The sequence below is a fragment of the Candida metapsilosis genome (genome assembly GCF_017655625.1).
Source record: "Candida metapsilosis strain BP57 chromosome Unknown scaffold2, whole genome shotgun sequence".
Taxonomy (NCBI): domain Eukaryota; kingdom Fungi; phylum Ascomycota; class Pichiomycetes; order Serinales; family Debaryomycetaceae; genus Lodderomyces; species Lodderomyces metapsilosis.
The window spans coordinates 2,390,198-2,408,820 of record NW_027138160.1 but is presented as its reverse complement, the minus strand read 5'-3'; the positions used below and the strand labels follow the sequence as shown (position 1 = coordinate 2,408,820).

At 36.7% G+C, this 18,623-nt stretch overlaps 8 protein-coding genes across 8 annotated transcripts; 3 read left to right on the top strand and 5 right to left on the bottom strand. All coding sequences in view use genetic code 12, as the record gives it.

Annotated features, from left to right (window-relative positions):
- Positions 1-53: 53 nt before the first annotated feature.
- On the bottom strand, positions 54-1,691 carry I9W82_002536 (uncharacterized protein; the record flags this gene model as incomplete). The annotated part of the gene is made up of 2 exons (XM_067691402.1): positions 54-1,549; positions 1,625-1,691. The coding sequence occupies 2 exons, from the start codon at positions 1,689-1,691 to the stop codon at positions 54-56; spliced, it is 1,563 nt and encodes a 520-aa protein (XP_067549771.1).
- Positions 1,692-2,568: 877 nt separating this feature from the next.
- I9W82_002535 (H(+)-transporting V0 sector ATPase subunit c'') lies at positions 2,569-3,039 on the top strand (the record flags this gene model as incomplete). The annotated part of the gene is made up of 1 exon (XM_067691401.1): positions 2,569-3,039. One exon carries the CDS (start codon positions 2,569-2,571, stop codon positions 3,037-3,039), a length of 471 nt encoding a protein of 156 aa, XP_067549770.1.
- Positions 3,040-3,109: 70 nt separating this feature from the next.
- Positions 3,110-6,073, bottom strand: RPN1 (proteasome regulatory particle base subunit; the record flags this gene model as incomplete). The annotated part of the gene is made up of 1 exon (XM_067691400.1): positions 3,110-6,073. The coding sequence occupies one exon, from the start codon at positions 6,071-6,073 to the stop codon at positions 3,110-3,112; it is 2,964 nt and encodes a 987-aa protein (XP_067549769.1).
- A 610-nt stretch (positions 6,074-6,683) lies between these two features.
- On the top strand, positions 6,684-8,810 carry ECM25 (Ecm25p; the record flags this gene model as incomplete). Its single annotated transcript, XM_067691399.1, has 1 exon — positions 6,684-8,810. One exon carries the CDS (start codon positions 6,684-6,686, stop codon positions 8,808-8,810), a length of 2,127 nt encoding a protein of 708 aa, XP_067549768.1.
- Positions 8,811-8,955: 145 nt separating this feature from the next.
- Positions 8,956-10,926, bottom strand: I9W82_002532 (uncharacterized protein; the record flags this gene model as incomplete). Its single annotated transcript, XM_067691398.1, has 1 exon — positions 8,956-10,926. One exon carries the CDS (start codon positions 10,924-10,926, stop codon positions 8,956-8,958), a length of 1,971 nt encoding a protein of 656 aa, XP_067549767.1.
- Positions 10,927-11,495: 569 nt separating this feature from the next.
- I9W82_002531 (spermine synthase) lies at positions 11,496-12,473 on the bottom strand (the record flags this gene model as incomplete). Its single annotated transcript, XM_067691397.1, has 1 exon — positions 11,496-12,473. The coding sequence occupies one exon, from the start codon at positions 12,471-12,473 to the stop codon at positions 11,496-11,498; it is 978 nt and encodes a 325-aa protein (XP_067549766.1).
- Positions 12,474-15,699: 3,226 nt separating this feature from the next.
- On the top strand, positions 15,700-17,502 carry STP2 (Stp2p; the record flags this gene model as incomplete). The annotated part of the gene is made up of 1 exon (XM_067691396.1): positions 15,700-17,502. One exon carries the CDS (start codon positions 15,700-15,702, stop codon positions 17,500-17,502), a length of 1,803 nt encoding a protein of 600 aa, XP_067549765.1.
- Positions 17,503-17,730: 228 nt separating this feature from the next.
- RMP1 (Rmp1p) lies at positions 17,731-18,612 on the bottom strand (the record flags this gene model as incomplete). The annotated part of the gene is made up of 1 exon (XM_067691394.1): positions 17,731-18,612. One exon carries the CDS (start codon positions 18,610-18,612, stop codon positions 17,731-17,733), a length of 882 nt encoding a protein of 293 aa, XP_067549764.1.
- Positions 18,613-18,623: the final 11 nt, after the last annotated feature.

The following is an 18,623-nucleotide window of genomic DNA, read 5'->3' as shown; positions in this document are numbered from 1 at the left end:
AATATTTAGGTTTATATATAAAAAAAAAAGACAGGAACCAGCAGCAGAGGGAACTAAATCAGTGCCTCAATGCTGAGAATGGCCACGATAAAGACTGCATAAACTGAATAAAATGAACCCCAGTTATATGAAGATGAAGAAGATTTTGTAAACTTGTCATTTTTGGAGCTCAGAGTCCTATTTTTGGATCCATTGTTACCACCAGACTTGTCTTCAACTTGACCTGGTTTCTCCTTTTGCTCATCATCTTCTCCTTTTCTACTACTTTGCTCGTCATCATTTCTCACCTCACTCGCTTCAGAAGAACCATCTTCTTTTGTCCTTGAAGTTACTTTTTCATTGTTAGCATTAGTACATTCAATTTTACCACCACGAACAACCAACCCAATCTCCAGTTTAGTCCATTTCTGACAATCAAACTGTGGTGAAGTCGAGCGTACAATTGCGCTACCTTTAACCAACTTCAAGTTCTTAAATGTCAATTCAGTGATCTTTCCAGTAATTTCCAAAGCACCACCAATAATCTTCAAGTTGGGGAAGAAATTAACCTTTTCAATCAAATTGTTATTGATAACCATCAATCCACCATCAATTTCCTCCAATTCCGGAAACTCAACAACTTCCAATCGAGAATTCTTGGATAGATTCAAAGTACCACCAATATACTTCAACTTGGGCAATTTCACCGCATGAACCAATGAACTACTCAAACTCATTGACTTATCAACTCTTTCCAAATTTCCTAAATTCAAAACTGCGACATTATGAATACTCAATTCTTCAACTTGTTTCAAATTAGGCAATTGGACTTTAATTTCATTTGAATTGGCAGATATATGCAACAACTGAGTCACTTTCTCAACATTACAATCAATAGTATCCAAGAACCTATTATTATTAATATCCAAAATCTTCAATTCATTAGCAACGAAACCAGAAAACCCAGTCAATGAAGTATCAGCAATGGTTATACTTTCAATACCTTTAATTTCAGCATTAAATTGCACATTGCTTAATATTGGCAAAATCTCCCATTTTAAAGCTTGCACTTGTTTCAAACTAGGAACACTAATCAATGCCAATGACGTCAATTCAAACAATTGAAATTGTCCACTAATACTTTGCAATTGGGGACTTTCAATACGAACCAATTCGGGAGACTTGAATATGGATAAATCACCTTTAATCTTGACCAAATTTGTAAATGTGATTATTGGATAATCAAATTCTGAAATAACAACGTTTCCAATAATGGTCTCACATTCAATAATAGAATTCAAATCGCCCAAAGAGTGAATCACAAACTCATCACGTTGACAATGCAAGGGGACACTGCTATCAATCTTGGGTCTTGAATCATCATTGGAATCACCTCCTTCTTCATCTTGATCATTGTCGTTGTTGTTGTTGTTGTTGTTGTTGTTATCTTTCAAACGGGACCATTGTTGAATATAATCTTGGTTAAACTCGGGTGGAAGAAGTTCATCAAAGGATGGAGACTGTACATCTTGTCTTCTTGGAGCAGTCACAGCCATGCTGACCAAATCTTCTTCATTTATGACATCTACGGGGGACAGAAGTTAGTATTGAAATAGAGACTGAAAGTATCTTTGTTTATACATACTTATCTTGGAAGCACTTATGCGTTGAACAAAATTGTTGATAATCAAAACGACAATACAAAGCTTCATCGTGGATGTGGTGATAGGAGCTTTTGGTGGGGGGTGTATGGAGATGGCAAATACCTTGTATCAGAGGAAATGGTTTTTTTGTAATTCTGATGAACAATCTAGATTTAGTTTATATATTTATAACTATGGGAGCTCTAATAGAATAAAGAGTGACAGCATAACAAGAATAGTCCAAATTGTAAAATTTCAAAAGCAGAAACTGTAGGAGAGTAAAGACACGATTCCCTATTGAGGGAGATTACGCAAAAACCTGATGAAAGATGAACATAACAGAAAAAAGAACAAACAAACAAAAATCAAAACAAACACAGCAGGATGATGGCAAAAGGACAGATCACGGAAGCTTACCTACACCTCAAAGGAAAGATGTCTTGGTAGTAAACTCTTTTTGGTTTGTATAAATTTCTGTCTATTTTTGGTAGAGTCAGCTTGTTCATAAAACAAAATTTCACCCAATTGTTTTCACATTACCTCCTTTCATTTGCTCCTTCTGTGCCTTATAGGACAAACTTTCTTGAGGAGTTACTTCACCTTGACAATACCCTCTTTTCTATCCTTAACTTTTGCCTTCTCTCTATTTTGCAGCCAATAGCCAAAAACGTCGTGCACAGTGCACCAATTTCGGTGAGAAAGAAAGAAGTCGAGAAATGGGAACAGCAAAAAATCGAATACCAACAACAACCCAGAAGACGATAGACAATCAACAAGACCAAATCTTCAGCAAATCCAAACTTCCCTTTTTTTTGCATACACAATGTCATACATAACGTCATCCATAGTGACACTCTCACTATTAACAGTGGGCGGCTACATGCTTTTCACCGGAGCTGGAGAATCATTCAATATCGGTGAATTCTTAGAAAACACATCCCCTTACATGTGGTCATCATTAGGAATTGGCTCATGTATATCATTCTCAGTAGTTGGTGCTGCTTGGGGAATCTTTATTACAGGATCATCGATTATTGGAGCTGGTGTAAAAGTGCCTCGAATCACAACCAAGAATTTAATTTCCATCATTTTTTGTGAAGTTGTTGCCATTTATGGATTGATTATGGCGATTGTTTTTAGTGCCAAGTTGCAAAGCGTAGGGAAAGAGGCATTGTTTTCTAAAGAGAATTTGTATACGGGTTATTCATTATTTTGGGCCGGGTTGACTGTTGGTATTTCGAATTTGATTTGTGGTATTGCTGTTGGTATCACTGGGTCGACTGCTGCTGTATCTGATGCTGCTGATAGTTCATTGTTTGTGAAGATTCTTGTGGTTGAGATTTTCGGATCGGTGTTGGGATTATTTGGATTGATTGTTGGACTTTTAATGACAGGTAAAGCACAGGAATTCAGTTAAAAGAGATAAGTTACATATAGTTAAGATTTATACAACGAAATTCTCTTCTCTACTCTTGTAAACTTATAGATTAACTGTCTATATCCATAAATTCAGGGTTCTTCTTCAATATGACAACTCCTTCCAATGAATTGCTCAAACTTATCCATTCATCATTTTCAAGTTCTGCACGTTCACCATAGTTTAATAGCACTGGAGTCGATTGCGTAACCCATCCAGTAATAGTCTTGGGTTTACCTGCTTGTCCAACAACATCAACTGCTTGACCAATTCTTACATTGACCTTCAATGGTTTCAAGTCTTCATCAACAGTCACCAACATCTTTGGCTTAACTGCTGGAGTCAAATAGTATAACAATTCATGACTTGTCTCTTGAGTTGAATCATTCAATATGAAAGCTCTTGGATCTAATAATGACACCGACAAGGTCAATAATGAAGCCAATGCAGTATTAGACAATACGGTTCTCTCCACATTGAATGGTGACAATGTCAATGTTCCTTTACCCAAATGCAACAAACCTTGAGCAATTCTAACCATAAACAATGTATCTGGCGATTTGATATAGTAAGAAGCCAATTGCCTCAACAATTGAGCCAATCTGGCATTATTAGTACCAGCTCCAACCAATCCCATAGCATAGATGGAATTTTGAGCAACTTCCAAATCTGGATCATGAGAATATCTCGACAAGGTTTCAAACACTTTGATTTGTGGGTTCGATATTGACACTAATCCCATAGCCAACGGTACAGCTCTACGTATTAATGAGTTTCCATAATGCATTAAATGACCGAAATGACGCAAGGACATATCTTGACCAATATCTTCACCCATGGCAATACAAGCCAATCCTAAGACGGCAATACCTTGGTATAGTTCTTCATCTTCATCAACCTCATCATCATCGTCATCAGCAGCTGCGGCGGTGGAAACTCCCTCTTTTTCAGTCTCTGTTGCTACAGTGTCATTAGCTTTGGCATCTGAAGAGTCAGCACCTTCCTGTGTTTCGTTATTATTCTCTCCTGCATCTTCCATTTGAACGTCACCTTCACCTGCCTCACTCTTTGGTTTGGCATCACCTTTCTCTTCTTCAGCTTTCTGTTGATCTTCTTCAGATTGCTCTAATCTCTTTTCTTCATCAAGTTGATCTTTAGGTTTTGCAGCACACATCTGCAACAATGCTTGTATTTGCAAAACGTTACCAGTACCAACATATGCACAAATGTTAACCAACACTTTCAATGTTTTACTAATTGGATGTTCAATGGCATCAATAGTCTCCAACACATCTTCAACTTGTTCGGTTTTACCCATGTACAAAAGACCCAAGCCTAGTGCTAAAAATTTGATAAATTTGTTAGCCAATTGAGCAAAATCTCTTTCCAACAACGTTTGCAAAATGGTTGAAGTTATATCACCATGACACGTTCCAACAAATGTGTGCCCTAAAGCTAATGCAGCCAAACAAGAAACCTCCAATGGAGCATCCAAGTCTGAAACCAATGGTAGTAACAAGTCCAACACTTCTTCATTTGCTGATCCTGCAAATGCGATACCCAACCCATTAATTGCTGATGTTTGGTACAATTTGTTGGAATCATTGACATAATCTTGTAGCAATGCAAGTGCTGCATCAACATCGTCATGAACATTGGCAGATACAACACCAGTACCCAATAAAGCGCCTGCCTTGACTTCTGGATCATCAGAATATGTGTACTTGTCCAACACTTGCAACCCTTCGTTGACATCCCATTGATGAAGTGAACCTAATGAGGCTGTAGTCGAAACCATACCTTTACCCTTGGTTCTATAAATCCAAGATTTGTTATCTTCTTCTGATTTAACCAATTTATCTTTACCAAAACCAAGATTTAAAAATGCATTGACAAATGCAGCTGCAAGATTTTGTTTAGCGGAATCAATTGATCCAGAAGTTCCTAAACCGAATTTGGAATTTTCTAAATGTGACTTGTAAACATCTTCAGGTACTCTAGGATCCAATAAATTCAACTCTTTAATCAAGTATTGGAAATATTCACTCAATTTGACATTACTTATCGTTTCTTGAACTTCTTGGTTCTCTTCTGACAATTTGAAATTACTGCGTTGCTGTGACAAAATGAAACCCAATTGTTTATGAACCAATTCGTCTTTTGTTGAGTTGAATACTTGTTCTATTAAATCCTTGTCATCCAATTTGATTGCTATAGTTAAAGCTTGAGTTAATTGACCATGGGACAAGTATATGGCAAAAGCAGTATTTAAAAATGAAAGGTCATCAGGTGGTGCCAAGTATGGAACCATACTAGTAACATAAAGACAAGCTCTAGCATAAGTATTGTCATCGACAAACTGTGGTAATTTATCAATGGATTCAATTTCTGATAACAAATCTACGGCATCAGCTTCAGCATTGTGATGCAAAAAGTATGGAACAATTTTCAATGCCAATTGAGTCAATTTTGACACCAAATCCTCATCAACTCCCAAGTTTTCTTGATAAGATTCACCAATTTCCAAAGCCAAGTGACGCAAATATTCATGTCCCCAATCTTGAATAGTGTCTGTGTTGGACAATAATCTGTATTTCACTGACTCCTTCTTGTCTTCGTTTGAATATGTCATTGCCAATACAGACAAGATATCGGCCAAATTGGAAACAATTGGGGTCTTTGCACCATATTTTTGACTCCATTTATCAAACACTTCAGTTAAATCTGGGTAACTAGGTCTTAAAAACTTCAATGGTTTAGGAACAGCAGTCATTGATGTAGTAGAGTCTTGAATTGATCGTTTCAACGATTCCAAGTATGTTGCGTACTGATCTTCTGATTGATTTGGTTCCTTTAATTTTTCCACAGTCAGTTCCAATTCTTCCTTCAATTGTTGATCCTCTTCAGACAATTCTTCCTCTTTTTCTTCTTTGGTGGTGTGTTTCTTATTAGGAGCGTTGGTGCCTGCTGCATCTTTGGCAACCGTAGAGGTTGATGATGATGGTGGCTCTTCCTTCTTCTGTGCTGGTGCCATCTTTCTTTCTTTCTCTTGATTATTAGTGGGCAATAGGCTATTATATACTTATATCCTACTAGTGTGTTGTATATATATCAGTTGATAAACTAGTATGTGGATGTGGTTATGATATTTGCCTTTCAAGATCTGTCTAATGGTAATTAGTATTTTTTTTTTTTTCGTTGTCTCTCCGTTTGTTAGAGAGAGAGTGGCAAAAAAGACAAAAGAATCCTGCATACACAACAGCAGATCACGTGCAAGTTTCTATGTCAATACATATATAAAACATAAATGAATGAGGACTAATAGGCAGATGATGAGATGTTATTTACATGGAAAGTGGTGTGCTGATGTAGACATATAATGCTGTTGTAGTAAAGTCTACTTAATGCCGTGTCTTATTATGTTTTTTCACGACATGTAAACAAACACTGTGCTACCATCTTTTACCCAATTGGAAAGAAACAAAACAAAAATACATTTGAAAATACGCGTTCCTACTACTGTACTGCAAACTCAACAGCACAGGAACTACAGGAAGTACTGGAATCACCAAGAACAACACTCCTATGTTCTGATAACCTCATATCACCTCTTTACCATACACACACAAACTATAGCATATACCATGGACAGAATATTCTACCACTCACCATCCATACGGGATCCCATAACAAAACATCCAATATACATCTTTGACACTTCGTACTTACCACCAACTGACTCCATAAACTATGACAACCTAATACCTGTATTAATGCAACAACTACCACTTGACCCATACGTCCTAGTCATGTTTTCATCCGGTTTAAACAAAATCAGTTGGGTTTGGGGATTAAAATTCATCAAGAATTTTATGAGCAATGCCATCAATTTGAACAATTTGGTTAAAGTATTCACAGTACACGATTCCTGGTTCATCAAGTCAGTCACTTCAGTCATTCATAACTACCACACCACAAAGCATAATATAGAAGTTATAAATTACATGTTGGATGCATTTGCAATCGAACCAAAGGGACAACGTCATATTGATGTTGTCCATTGTCGAACATTAAGTGAGTTGAGCCATTATTTAAATATAACCTTGTTGAAAATATCATTAAACATCTACAAGTATGACCAGCAATTGGAGAATGAATTGAAATTATCAATCAAGGTCCCACCAGTTATTAATCCTCATGTCTTGTTATCTCCCCAAACGAACCCTACATTTTATCATCATGTATATCAATTACTCAATATTATTGATACTCATTGTTGTAAAAAGGAATTGATCTTTTATACCCCAGGAAAAAGAGATAATATTGATATCTTGTATCAATGTGTGTTGCGAAATCAACTCATTTGGATAAATGATTGGGATTTATACTGCATTGCAACTGTTTTTAAAAAGATTTTACTGGACTTACCGTTTGCTTTGATTCCTTATAAGTTGGTACTACTACCTATTCAAGATGATTTTGAGTATACTCAAGCAATATTCAATGCCATAATTACATCGCATCAGCAATATGCTAAAACTATCAACTATGATCAATTGTTGTTGCAATTGTTTCAAGTATTTGCTAAGCTTGTATCTAATGAATCTACCACAAAGCATAATATAACTACAATTGCTAAATGCATGGCTCATTGCTTGTCTCATGAAGTGGTATCCACTGATACAAGTCATATACTTGTAGTTCAACGGTTTATCAAGAATGTGTTACACTACTGGGATAAGGTGAAATTGTCGTATGAGTTTCCATCAATTGAGGATGTCCTTAGTGGTAAGAATCAACCTGATAGCGTGGAAAATGCGTACGATATGAGTTATGAAGTTACATATGAAGAAGAGGATGAATATGATGACGATGATGACGACGAGAACCGTGTCTTATTCAATACAAGCAACATCTTGTATTCAAATACAGAATTGGAATTAGAGGAGAATACAACGCCTACTGCTGCTGCTCACAAAGTCTCATCTGATTCCCTTACCGAAAGAAGAATAGGTCGTCCTTCAATCCAAGATCTCAAATCACCATTGAGAGCTAGCCATCGAGCTGAAGAATTTACTGCGAAATCACCACCAAGACCACCTAGACCAGCATCTAGAGCCAACGCCGTAACGAGTAGAGACTTGTCGCCAAATAAGAATCGTCAACCAAAAGAAGCACCACCGCCTATCCCTCCAGCAAGACCAACAAGTAGACAAGTATCAGCAGATTTCAAGGATCAAACACGCAATGGCACAACGATCTCAAACGGTCCTACAGAAATCGAAATCAAGCATAATATTGATGAAGAGGATGACTCTACCCACAATAATGACGAAAATGTAGCACCCATATCGTCATTGAAAGTTCTTAACAAACCACTGTTGCATTCAATAGGATCAGTAAGCTCACTAGGTTCACCCAGATCCCCCAAAACACCCAAATCTCCACGATCACTGAGATCAGCCAAACTGACCTCCTCCACACTAACAAACGTGTCCAATCTTCAACTACAATACCCACCACAAAAATATCACTTTACAAGACTGACATCCACTACACCAACCAGTTTACATGACCAACATAATCAAGTTGATATCGAGCATCAAAATGTCGATGAGCTGAATATGTCCCAGGATGAGAAATTGATGAATAAGAAGTTGAAGATGATGATGAGGAAGAAGAAGCCGGTTATTCGTGGTCGCAAAGTTTCGCAATTGGCAAAGTTGTTTGAGGAACGATCTGAAGGGTTGGAAATTTTGAATAGCATGTAGGTTGTTACTTATACATATTTTATCAGGATTTAAAAGTAAAAGGCAGTAATATAATGACTCTCATACGATACATATACAAAAAGAAAATATCAAACTAATAAAAGGAAGCTGACAACAAACAAAGAAGTCTCTTTCACTCTCCACTTTACTCTCCAACTAATCGAGAATCAATATTATCCATAGACAAATCACCATTATCTTGATACGGATCATGCTGAGGATGCAGCTGTTGACCAGGATGGAGTTGTTGTTGTTGTTGTTGTTGTTGCAGTTGCAGCTGTTGACCATGAAGTTGCGACTGTTGATGCAGTTGTTGACGTCCAAGATGGCCAAGATGTCCTCCAACATTGACATTACCGCTTGCAGCAGCCACTGCCGCAATCGCAGCAGCAGCAGCGGACCCATCCGTATCATTCAACCCGGCGTGACGAAGGTGTTGTTGAAGGTGGCCACGAGGGTGGTGCTGCTGGTGATGTTGTTGATGGTGATGTTGCTGTTGTTGATGTTGCTGTTGTTGATGATCTTGTAATTGTTGTTGGTATTGTTGGTATTGGTGGTCGTCAAGTTGGTGTTGTTGAGCTTGTGTAGCAGCAACGAATTGACGTTGGAATTCCTCTTGTTGAGCTTGAGCTTGGGCTTGGGCTTGGGCTTGAGCTTGGTCGGAGGATTGGTTCTGATTCTGCTGTAAATGTTGAGCTTGTTGGTTCCTTTGATGCTGATTATGGAAAGCTTCATAATTGGTGATATCTTGACCATCTCCCAAGAATGCATTGACATTGGCAGCAGCAGCAACAGCAGCCACGGCATCAGCCGTATCATTAGCGCTTCCATTACTATTACCACCTGCACCTCCATTTCCAGCACCACCACCAGCGGCGGCGGCGGCGGCAGCAGCAGCAGCAGCTTGTTGTGCTGCTTTTTTCCTATATTGTGCGTTAGCAATTCTTGATGGATTACTAAACCCAAACCTTGAATTTTGTTTCTTCAATTTACGCTTGTATCCTCTAATTTCATTATAAATATCTTCCCTTTTAATGATCAAATCAGGATACAGTTCTCTAATTTTGGATTCAATGTGAGATGGTTTAGTTCCCAATTTATACAAATCCAAAATCAACACATTCAATTCATCACTTCTCTTGCGAAGCATGGGGTGATTGCTCAATGGATCCAATTGTGGATGATTGTGTTCATTACATGTAGTTCTTAATGTCCAAATACCCGTAGATTTCTTGTATGATGCAGTCATTGAATAAGGACATTTCAACTTCTTGGTCTTGGTATCTGGATCCAACATGTACCCTTCACCAACATCAACTTGTTTCAGTTCATCAATTTTCTTGGATTTTTTATGACGATAACGGCCACCCAATTCACAAGTATAGTAGATGGCCTTTTTGTTGGAATGGGCAATAACTACACCAAACCCATTATCTCTAGCGAAATCAGCGATAAATTCATTCAAATCATCACGACTTTGGAAAATTTGATCAGGGTATGGGCGAGTAATCAAGTTCCCCTCAGCAGTGATTGTGTTTTCTTCAACTGGGTAAATCTTCAGTTTACTGTCAATAATTGGTTCAGGGATTTGAATATTGTATTCCGCCAATTCATCAGTGGATGGGCCGGTTAAATCAGGTAATTGAGAATCACCTCCATGATGTTGACGTGGATTTCCAAAGTTGTTTAGCCCAGAAGCGGCAGCGGCAGCAGCTAATGCTTGTTGTTGTTGTTGTTGTTGTTGCCTGACAAATTGTTCAGATGTTTGTTGGGCTTGTTGTTGCAATTGAAACTTCCTAAACTCATCTTCGTCTAAGCCTGTTGTTTGAGGTTGAGGTTGTTGATGATGTTGACTAGGCAATGTATTTGCCGAAGCTCTGTTATTTCTTCTATTTTGACGTTTCAGCTCTTGCTTCAACACTGGTTGTTGTTGATGATCTGCATGTTGTTGCAGCGGCAGTTGAGTATGCAGTTGATGTTGTGATTTTGAAGCATCAGAAACACCAGCAGCATGGGCAATATCCTCTAACTTGATCCTAGGATCATGATGGGAATCAACACTATTAAGCAATTGTTCATCGATGTTACTAGCAAAATCATCTTCTGGAGCCGACATGGTAAACAATACTGAAAATCAAAATCAAATCAAAAATAAATTCCCAATGGCAATAATAAAAATTATGGTCTGTTGTGAAATTTATTTGGTAACTATGGGTTTACAAATATGGTAAGGCAGTAGTAACTGTGATGGTAGTATAGTGTTACTGTAAATTTGTATTAAACTAAGTTTTTTGCAACTTGATGATTGATACACTACTTTGGCTATTGGTACACACCCTTTTCTGTTAGAAGTAGTGTGTGTGTGTTGAGAATTTTTCTTTTCTCTTCAGTTTTTGTTTGTTGTGATTTTGAAAAAAGTTAGCAAAAGGTCGTGTTAAGTTGTTCAAAACAATCTTATTAATTAAAAAAAAAAGAAATTTTAATTTATCTTATTTCCGTTACTTCCGTTCTTGAGCTATTTCACACTACCTTAATGGTACCTTCTTCCTAAAGGCTGTTTTCATTTTTGCAACCAAAACTCTCTTCTTAGTATTACAGTCGGTACATATTTGATTCTACAAGTCAGTTGAGCAGATGCACGTGATTATATATATATATATATTCATAGACACAATACCACTCTTTTCAAACCTCCAAGTAATCTTCTGCCCAAGTTGGCAAAACAAATGAACTTTGATGAATCAATTGGTTATAATATTTAAACAATTGACTTTCCTTTCTTTTATCAAAACTCTTCAAAGGTTTAGTTAAATCTAAAGATTCATCAGTTGTAGCAACCAACAATCCCAATTGTCCCGAAGTATAACTTGGCATATAACACTGACAAAATTTAACATTGGGGAACACATATTTACATTTCTTGATCAAGTTCTTGAGGTATTTCAAATTAAGCCAGATATTTTCCAGTGATTGCATAATGACAATACCGTTGGAATTTAATGCATTGCGTAATAGTTTGAAATAATTGACTTGGAAAAACTCTTCAGCTGGACCTTCAGGATCGGATGAATCTGTTATAATGACATCAAATTTATGACTAGTTTCACGAAGGAACTTGAATCCATCTTCGATATGTAATTTGACTTTTGGATGGTTGTGATATTTGGCCATTTGTGGTAGATATTTCGTCAGTAATTTGATAACCATATCATCAATTTCAACCATAGTTATTGATTCCACAGTTTCATCTTCAACATGTTTAATCAACTCACGTATGACTCCACAATCTCCTCCTCCTATAACTAATACATGTTTAGGTACAGGGTGTGACATAATTGGAACATGAGTTATCAATTCCTGATATGCAAACTCATCCTTTTCAGTACACTGTATAATTCCATTAAGAACCAATACGTTGCCAAAAGATGTAGATTTAAATACTAGTATATCTTGAAATTGAGATTGGGTATGGTACAATATTTGATCAACTTGTAAACCAAATGCTTGTCCTGGGAATGCATCAGCTGATTTTTCATAAAACCAATACGTCTGGCTTTTTGAATCATATGATATGGTGTTATGACTGAATTTGGATATGTCTATTGGTGGATCTTGCTGATCAACTTTGTAATCATTTGAGGTTCCGTTTGTATATTCATGCATTGTGAGAAAATTGGTGTATGGTGTTATCAAAAGATAGTAGTGACTGTGGTTGTTATCATGAATGTGTGGTATAGGTGGTCAATAGAAAACTGTATTGCAGACTCACCCCATGGATTAGATCACCTATTAAGCGTATATCGGTTCACGGTTGATATTCTGGTAATATTCCTTTTTTTTTTTTTCCAGTTTCATCCGATGGAAAGTCTAATCAGAAGAGGAAAAAAATTTTTTTTTATCATTTTTTTACTTAAATTGGTTTTGTAACACTTTCAACCCTATTTTGTTAATTGGTCTTGTGAGGATTAAACGCAGTTTTATATCCTTTTGTATTGCTTGGTATTATGTAAGCTGACGTATTTATGACCATAATGGGTTTAACTAAGGATTAGAATTGAATTAAGCTTAAAGATGAGGAAGACGAACTAGTTGATTAGAGCAGATAACTCCAAGGTGATTCTAGAAGGGAATCTTATTATGATGGTGGTTGTTGTACAAAGTCGTAAGGATACGTAAATGTTAATCCTTGCGCTTTACACTTTCATCATTAACAACCACCCTCCTGAGTGGACTAGTATGCAATGGCGTTTTTCATACCAACCTGGCATCGAAATGTACATGTTATTAAATGAATGTTGATATTATCAATCTGTGGATCAAGGAGAAATATGAGAAGCTCCACCGCTTGCATGGATCTATAACATAGAGGCTAGTACAAGTGCAACTACTTGGTCCCATGTTCAGACAATAAAGAGCAACAGCTTAATTAATATAAGACGACCAGAGCAACTGAAAAAAAAAAAGTAGCTATAAATATCTCTTACTTTTGCTAAAAATAATTCTCGCAATTTCAGGTTACTTTTTCTTTTCATACGGATTGGAATGTAGCTGGGGCGTTACTTAAGCCAAAGGGGAAGACGTGAAAACTGCAAAGTCCAATTGGTGTTTTGAAGGCTGTGATACCTCTCCCCACTGGCTAATCTTCCCGGGCGGTCATTGTACGAGGACATGAGGATACTTTGATGGGATCCTTGTGCTTTATACTTTGATCAAACTAGCTCGTAAAGGTGCCAGGGGAGTGGGTAAGCGGGGGAATCAAGTACTTGAAGTTGAAAGTAAAGTGCTTTTATTTGTGACTGATTAACAGTTGTTGACGAGCAGAGATGCCTAATGAAATTTGTTCAGGAGCCCAATTTGAAATGATGGACTGGCTATCTGAACATCGTTGTCATGCGAGTCAGTTTGGCCGGGCTAGTTCCGTCGTTTGATAGTGGAACAAATGATGACATTGTATAATTTTTTTTACACTATGTTTTACACTGTTGTAGCTTATTGACTTCTGATTGTATGTGATCACTAAACATTCTTATTATAGTTATTACTACATGTTAAATATACGTTGTTAAATGTTGTTTTGTAAAATGCTTCACTCACCTTTCTTTATATAGGAGTCGATTATAACAGCAAATGCTATGTTCAGTGTTGGTCCAGTTTGGAACCTCTGGAACTCTTCAAGATGGAGTTTGGAGGTGACAGTTTATACAATTCCACAATTGAATCACGTCCTTACCGCAATTGGCTTTGCACATCAAGTAGAGTAGTTGGTGGCCTCCCATGTCGATATAAAGTTAATGATTATTGCGGAGATTCACTTCAAATTATCATGTGAATCTCTTGTAAGTTTAATCTTGTGGAGTTTATCGTGACATAATTAGTCTCGGAGTTGAATACACAGCAGCACAATTGCCGCCTTTACGTCACTTCAATTCTCCATTCTACTTTGGAGTCAGAAACCGAGTCAAACTAAATCAATAGTTAGTGGTACCCCTCTTTCTGTCAGATACCTCCAGATCATATTGAAAGTGGTGTATTTTCCTCTTTTAGTAATTTAGGTTTAATCGGTTACAGTCGGAGATCGCTTAATTTCAACTTTGTTTCTTTTGTTTTTCTTGTTCCTTCGGAATTGAAATAAAATTAAGGTTATCAAAAGTTTAAAATGTGACTACTCGTCCAAACAAGATTAATATTCTTACTTGTCATTACCTTTGAAGTGTTGACATTGGAAGACTACTGGTGTAAGAAACCACGTAGTTAGTTTTTACTACAAGTCATCTTTTGGTCAAGATCTGTAGTTTTTGTTCTTGTTGTTGTTACACAGTATTAGACCTCCGAATAAAAGAGGGGATTGAGTTTTGTGTACTTTTCACTCGCATACAGTACTTAACGCGGGGGACAAAAATTAAAAAAAAAAAAAAAAAGAATTACTGTATAGTGTATTGATGTATGGATGTAGGCTTAGCCAAAAAAAAAAAAAAAACGTTTATTTTTGAATGAGAGTAGTCGTGTACTATGCTACAATTTGCATCGTAAAGAGAGACAATAGAAAAACAATGTATATATAATAACGCAGCCACAAATGCTACCGATTGAAACTATTTAATGTATGTGCTTTCGGAGTTCGTATAGGTTGTGATGTATTATAAAAATAGGGGATGCTTGAATTGTGTTTATAATTATTATTCTAGATTTTGGTTAGGGGGTGTAAATACGTCATATGATTATTGGTAGTGTTGTTGTTGATTGGTCTTCTTATTTCTTGTCCTTTAGACAATAAGGTCAACATCCTTACACCAATATACTTTCTATAAATGGAGTAGATACGCGAGACCACTAAAGAAAAGAACCATACACACATATTAAGAGTATATGTATATATGCAAAGAATGTTAAAGTTATTTCTGTAAAGGGGAAGATTTACTAAAAATAAAACATACTAAATAATATTAATAATATTTTATTATCACTACTTACACGACTCTTCAAAAAAAGTCTCATGAGACAATTAATAAAACAAAAAAAAAATAAAAACAGAACACAACATACACAACTTGCAATACTTCAACAAAAAACAAAAGGACAAATAAATCTTTTTCAACAAAATAGAAAAACAACATAACCAGAGTTTTCTTTAGAGGCAACACATATCATATCACTAACTCACTACAGTCTTCAATTTTCATAAACAACTAGCTGTTGGCTACTGAATTTATTTTTATTTTTTTTTATTTATCTTGATTTTTTTCTGAGAGAGAAAACGAAAAAAAAAAATATCCGTGATTATATTCAGAAGTGATACTTAGAGTGGTCCGAAACCATGTCAACGCATTTAAAACAGGATAGACAACAGACAAAGGTACTGAACAACCAACTCACATTACATAGAAGCTATATGAAGAGTGAAAAACAGGGTCCTAGCGCCACAGTTTCCCTAACAGCACAAAATGTATTCAATGTTGCTATCATTGCATTTATCGTGACCACATTCAAGTACATTGTTGAAACCATATTCCACTTTATATTACAAAAGTCCTCACTAGTACTTATTCAAAATGAGTCACACGGTGAATCTATTCCAGATCTGAAGGACATAACCACGGAGAATGAACATGAACACGAAGAAGAAGAAGAAGAAGAAGAAGAAAGTTTCAGCAATTTGTTCCCATCGATAAACATCAAAACTGAACCAACTTCCGACAAAGAAGATTTGTCTGCAGAATGTTTGGTGCCAACGAGCTGCTCCATGGGACTAACTACAAGACTCTTACCAGTGAAGAATGCCAAAGGAGAATTGGAATGGGTATTCGCCGAAGATGACTCTATGTTAAACAAGGGTACTGAATTGGATGTATTTAAAATTCCACAACCACATAATCATAAGTTAAAACAGCACATCAACCACAACACCAATGAACTTTCACCAACCATGTCCAACTCTTCCAATGAAACCACCTTATCTGCGAAATTAGAATTTAACAACTCACATAGTAAAGAACACTCTGTATCACCAAATGGATCATCTCATACCACATCTTCACCTTATTCTGGAGAAGAAGAAGAGGAGGAAGAGAGAAATGCAAGTGAAGATCATGAACACAACTTTGATGCCGATGGAGAACAAAATTTCCCATGTCCTCATTGTGATGCCACCTTCAAAATTAAAGGATACCTTACAAGACATTTGAAAAAACACTCATCTAGTAAAGCTTACTCATGCCCTTTTCACAAACAAAGTATATACAAAGATAAGAACAATATCACTCACAAATGCCACCCAACTGGAGGGTTCTCCAGAAGAGACACCTACAAGACACACTTGAAATCGAGACATTTTGAATATCCCGAAGGTATCAAAACAAAGAATAGAGCTAACAGTGAAGGACATTGTTCAATGTGTGGTGAGTATTTCCGTAGTGCTGAAATCTGGTGTGAAATGCACGTTGAAGGAGGTGAATGTAAATTCTTACCACAAGATTATAAAGGTAAATCAAGAATTAAGAATAGGTTAAAGAAGAAATTGCAGAGAAATGAGGAAATTACCGACCCTGAATTACTACCTTTTGCTTCAAAAGTACTTGAAGAAGTGAGAGAACAAAAATTGCAAAAAAGATTAGCCAAGAAGGAAAAGAAAAGAAATAGTCTAAAAAGACAAGTTCAGCAGCAACAACAAAACCTCCTTCGACAGGAAATGGCCAATCAAAACTACCAATATCAGCCTAGTGTCAATGGTTCAGTATCAACGTCATCACCACAACATATGGATACTCCTGGATCTTTGGCATCATCGTCACAATACGAATCTTCTACGATACATTCACCATTCACTCCTCAAACTTCGAAATCTCCATTGGCTTTAATGACGAACAATTATGTCAAGGAGGAGCTGCCACATATTAACCAAGCTCAGCAGCAGTACCAACCTCAATCACAATATACACCAGCTCCATACCAATTTGAGCAAATCGAAATGGCCCACACAGCTTCAAAGCAATCGATATCCGAAGATTATGACGATGAGTTTTGTCTTGATGTTGATCAATTGAGTCCGCAATCGACGAGACAGTTTAACGAAATGGTTCAAGCTATAAAGTTTCAACAAGCGAATGTACAGGAGCCGATGTATTTCCAACAGCAACCACAACAGCCCTATCATTATCAAGCTGTACAAAGTGTTGGAAGTCAGTACATGAACTAGTTCTCGATGAGGTGTGTGTTACGTTATTTTTGTATTTCTTTTCCTTTCAATAAAGTTTAAAAGTCTTGAACAGAGGTGCCAGAGGCTTTATAACGATGTTTTTTTATTTTATTTTCATTTGGTTTATGGGTTTGTTTCATGTTATATTTGAGTGTTTTTTTTTTAGAGAATATGTATTTTTTTTAAAGTAACGTTGTTTTTGATTCTATAATGCTGTCTAATATGTAGTTAAGAGAAGATGTCATCAATGACTGATTTCGACTTTGATTTCGACTTTGATTTTGATTTCTTGAATGGCTTTGATTTCTTTGTAGGCTTTGATTCTGATGATGCTGTATCCGCTTTTCTCTTTTTCTTTGTTGATGAAGAGGTGCCGAATATATCGTCAATTGACTTTTTTGATGGTTCGAGATCTTTCTCGGTGCGTAGCTCTTGTTGCTCAATTGTCTCAGCAACTTTATCACCGATATTGGTGTTTGTAGTGGAAACTTTGGGAGTATCGCCTTCTTCATTTTGCTGATTCAGGGGTTCTTCTCCCCTGCGCGATTTAGTTGCTTCAGTTCCCACTACTCCTCCCTCTTCTTCCTCTTCATCATAAGCTATCTCTTCACCCAAATCGTCCAAATCATCCTCATTAACAACCTCACCATTAAACATACCCTTGCGATTAGGGAGATCAGACCCACTACCGTTAACAGCAACACCAATATCAAATTTTTTCACATTAACACCTTCAATACGTTCAACCAAGCTTATAACTTTCGCCAAGTTGCCAATCAAGGCAAAGCCCAAAGTAATATATTGTCCCAATACCAAAATTGAGTTATATGCCCAATATGCATCACGTGAAACTTGAATAATCTTGTTAGATAGAGTCACAATCTGAGCTGTTTTGTAATCGATCTTCAGCTTGTGTTTCGATTTGGTCTTATTGTCACTGGATAGTCGGTCTATATCAATTTGTAACTTGAGTAGTTTTCGGAGGTTACGATGGGTGATGTTTAGGTATTTGAACCAGTGTTGTTGATGATGTTGGTTTTTGGATCGATGGTGGAGTAAATTTAGTATCTGGTATTCATTTGTGAGCTCGGCATGTGTTTGATGGTCCATTGTTGTGTGTG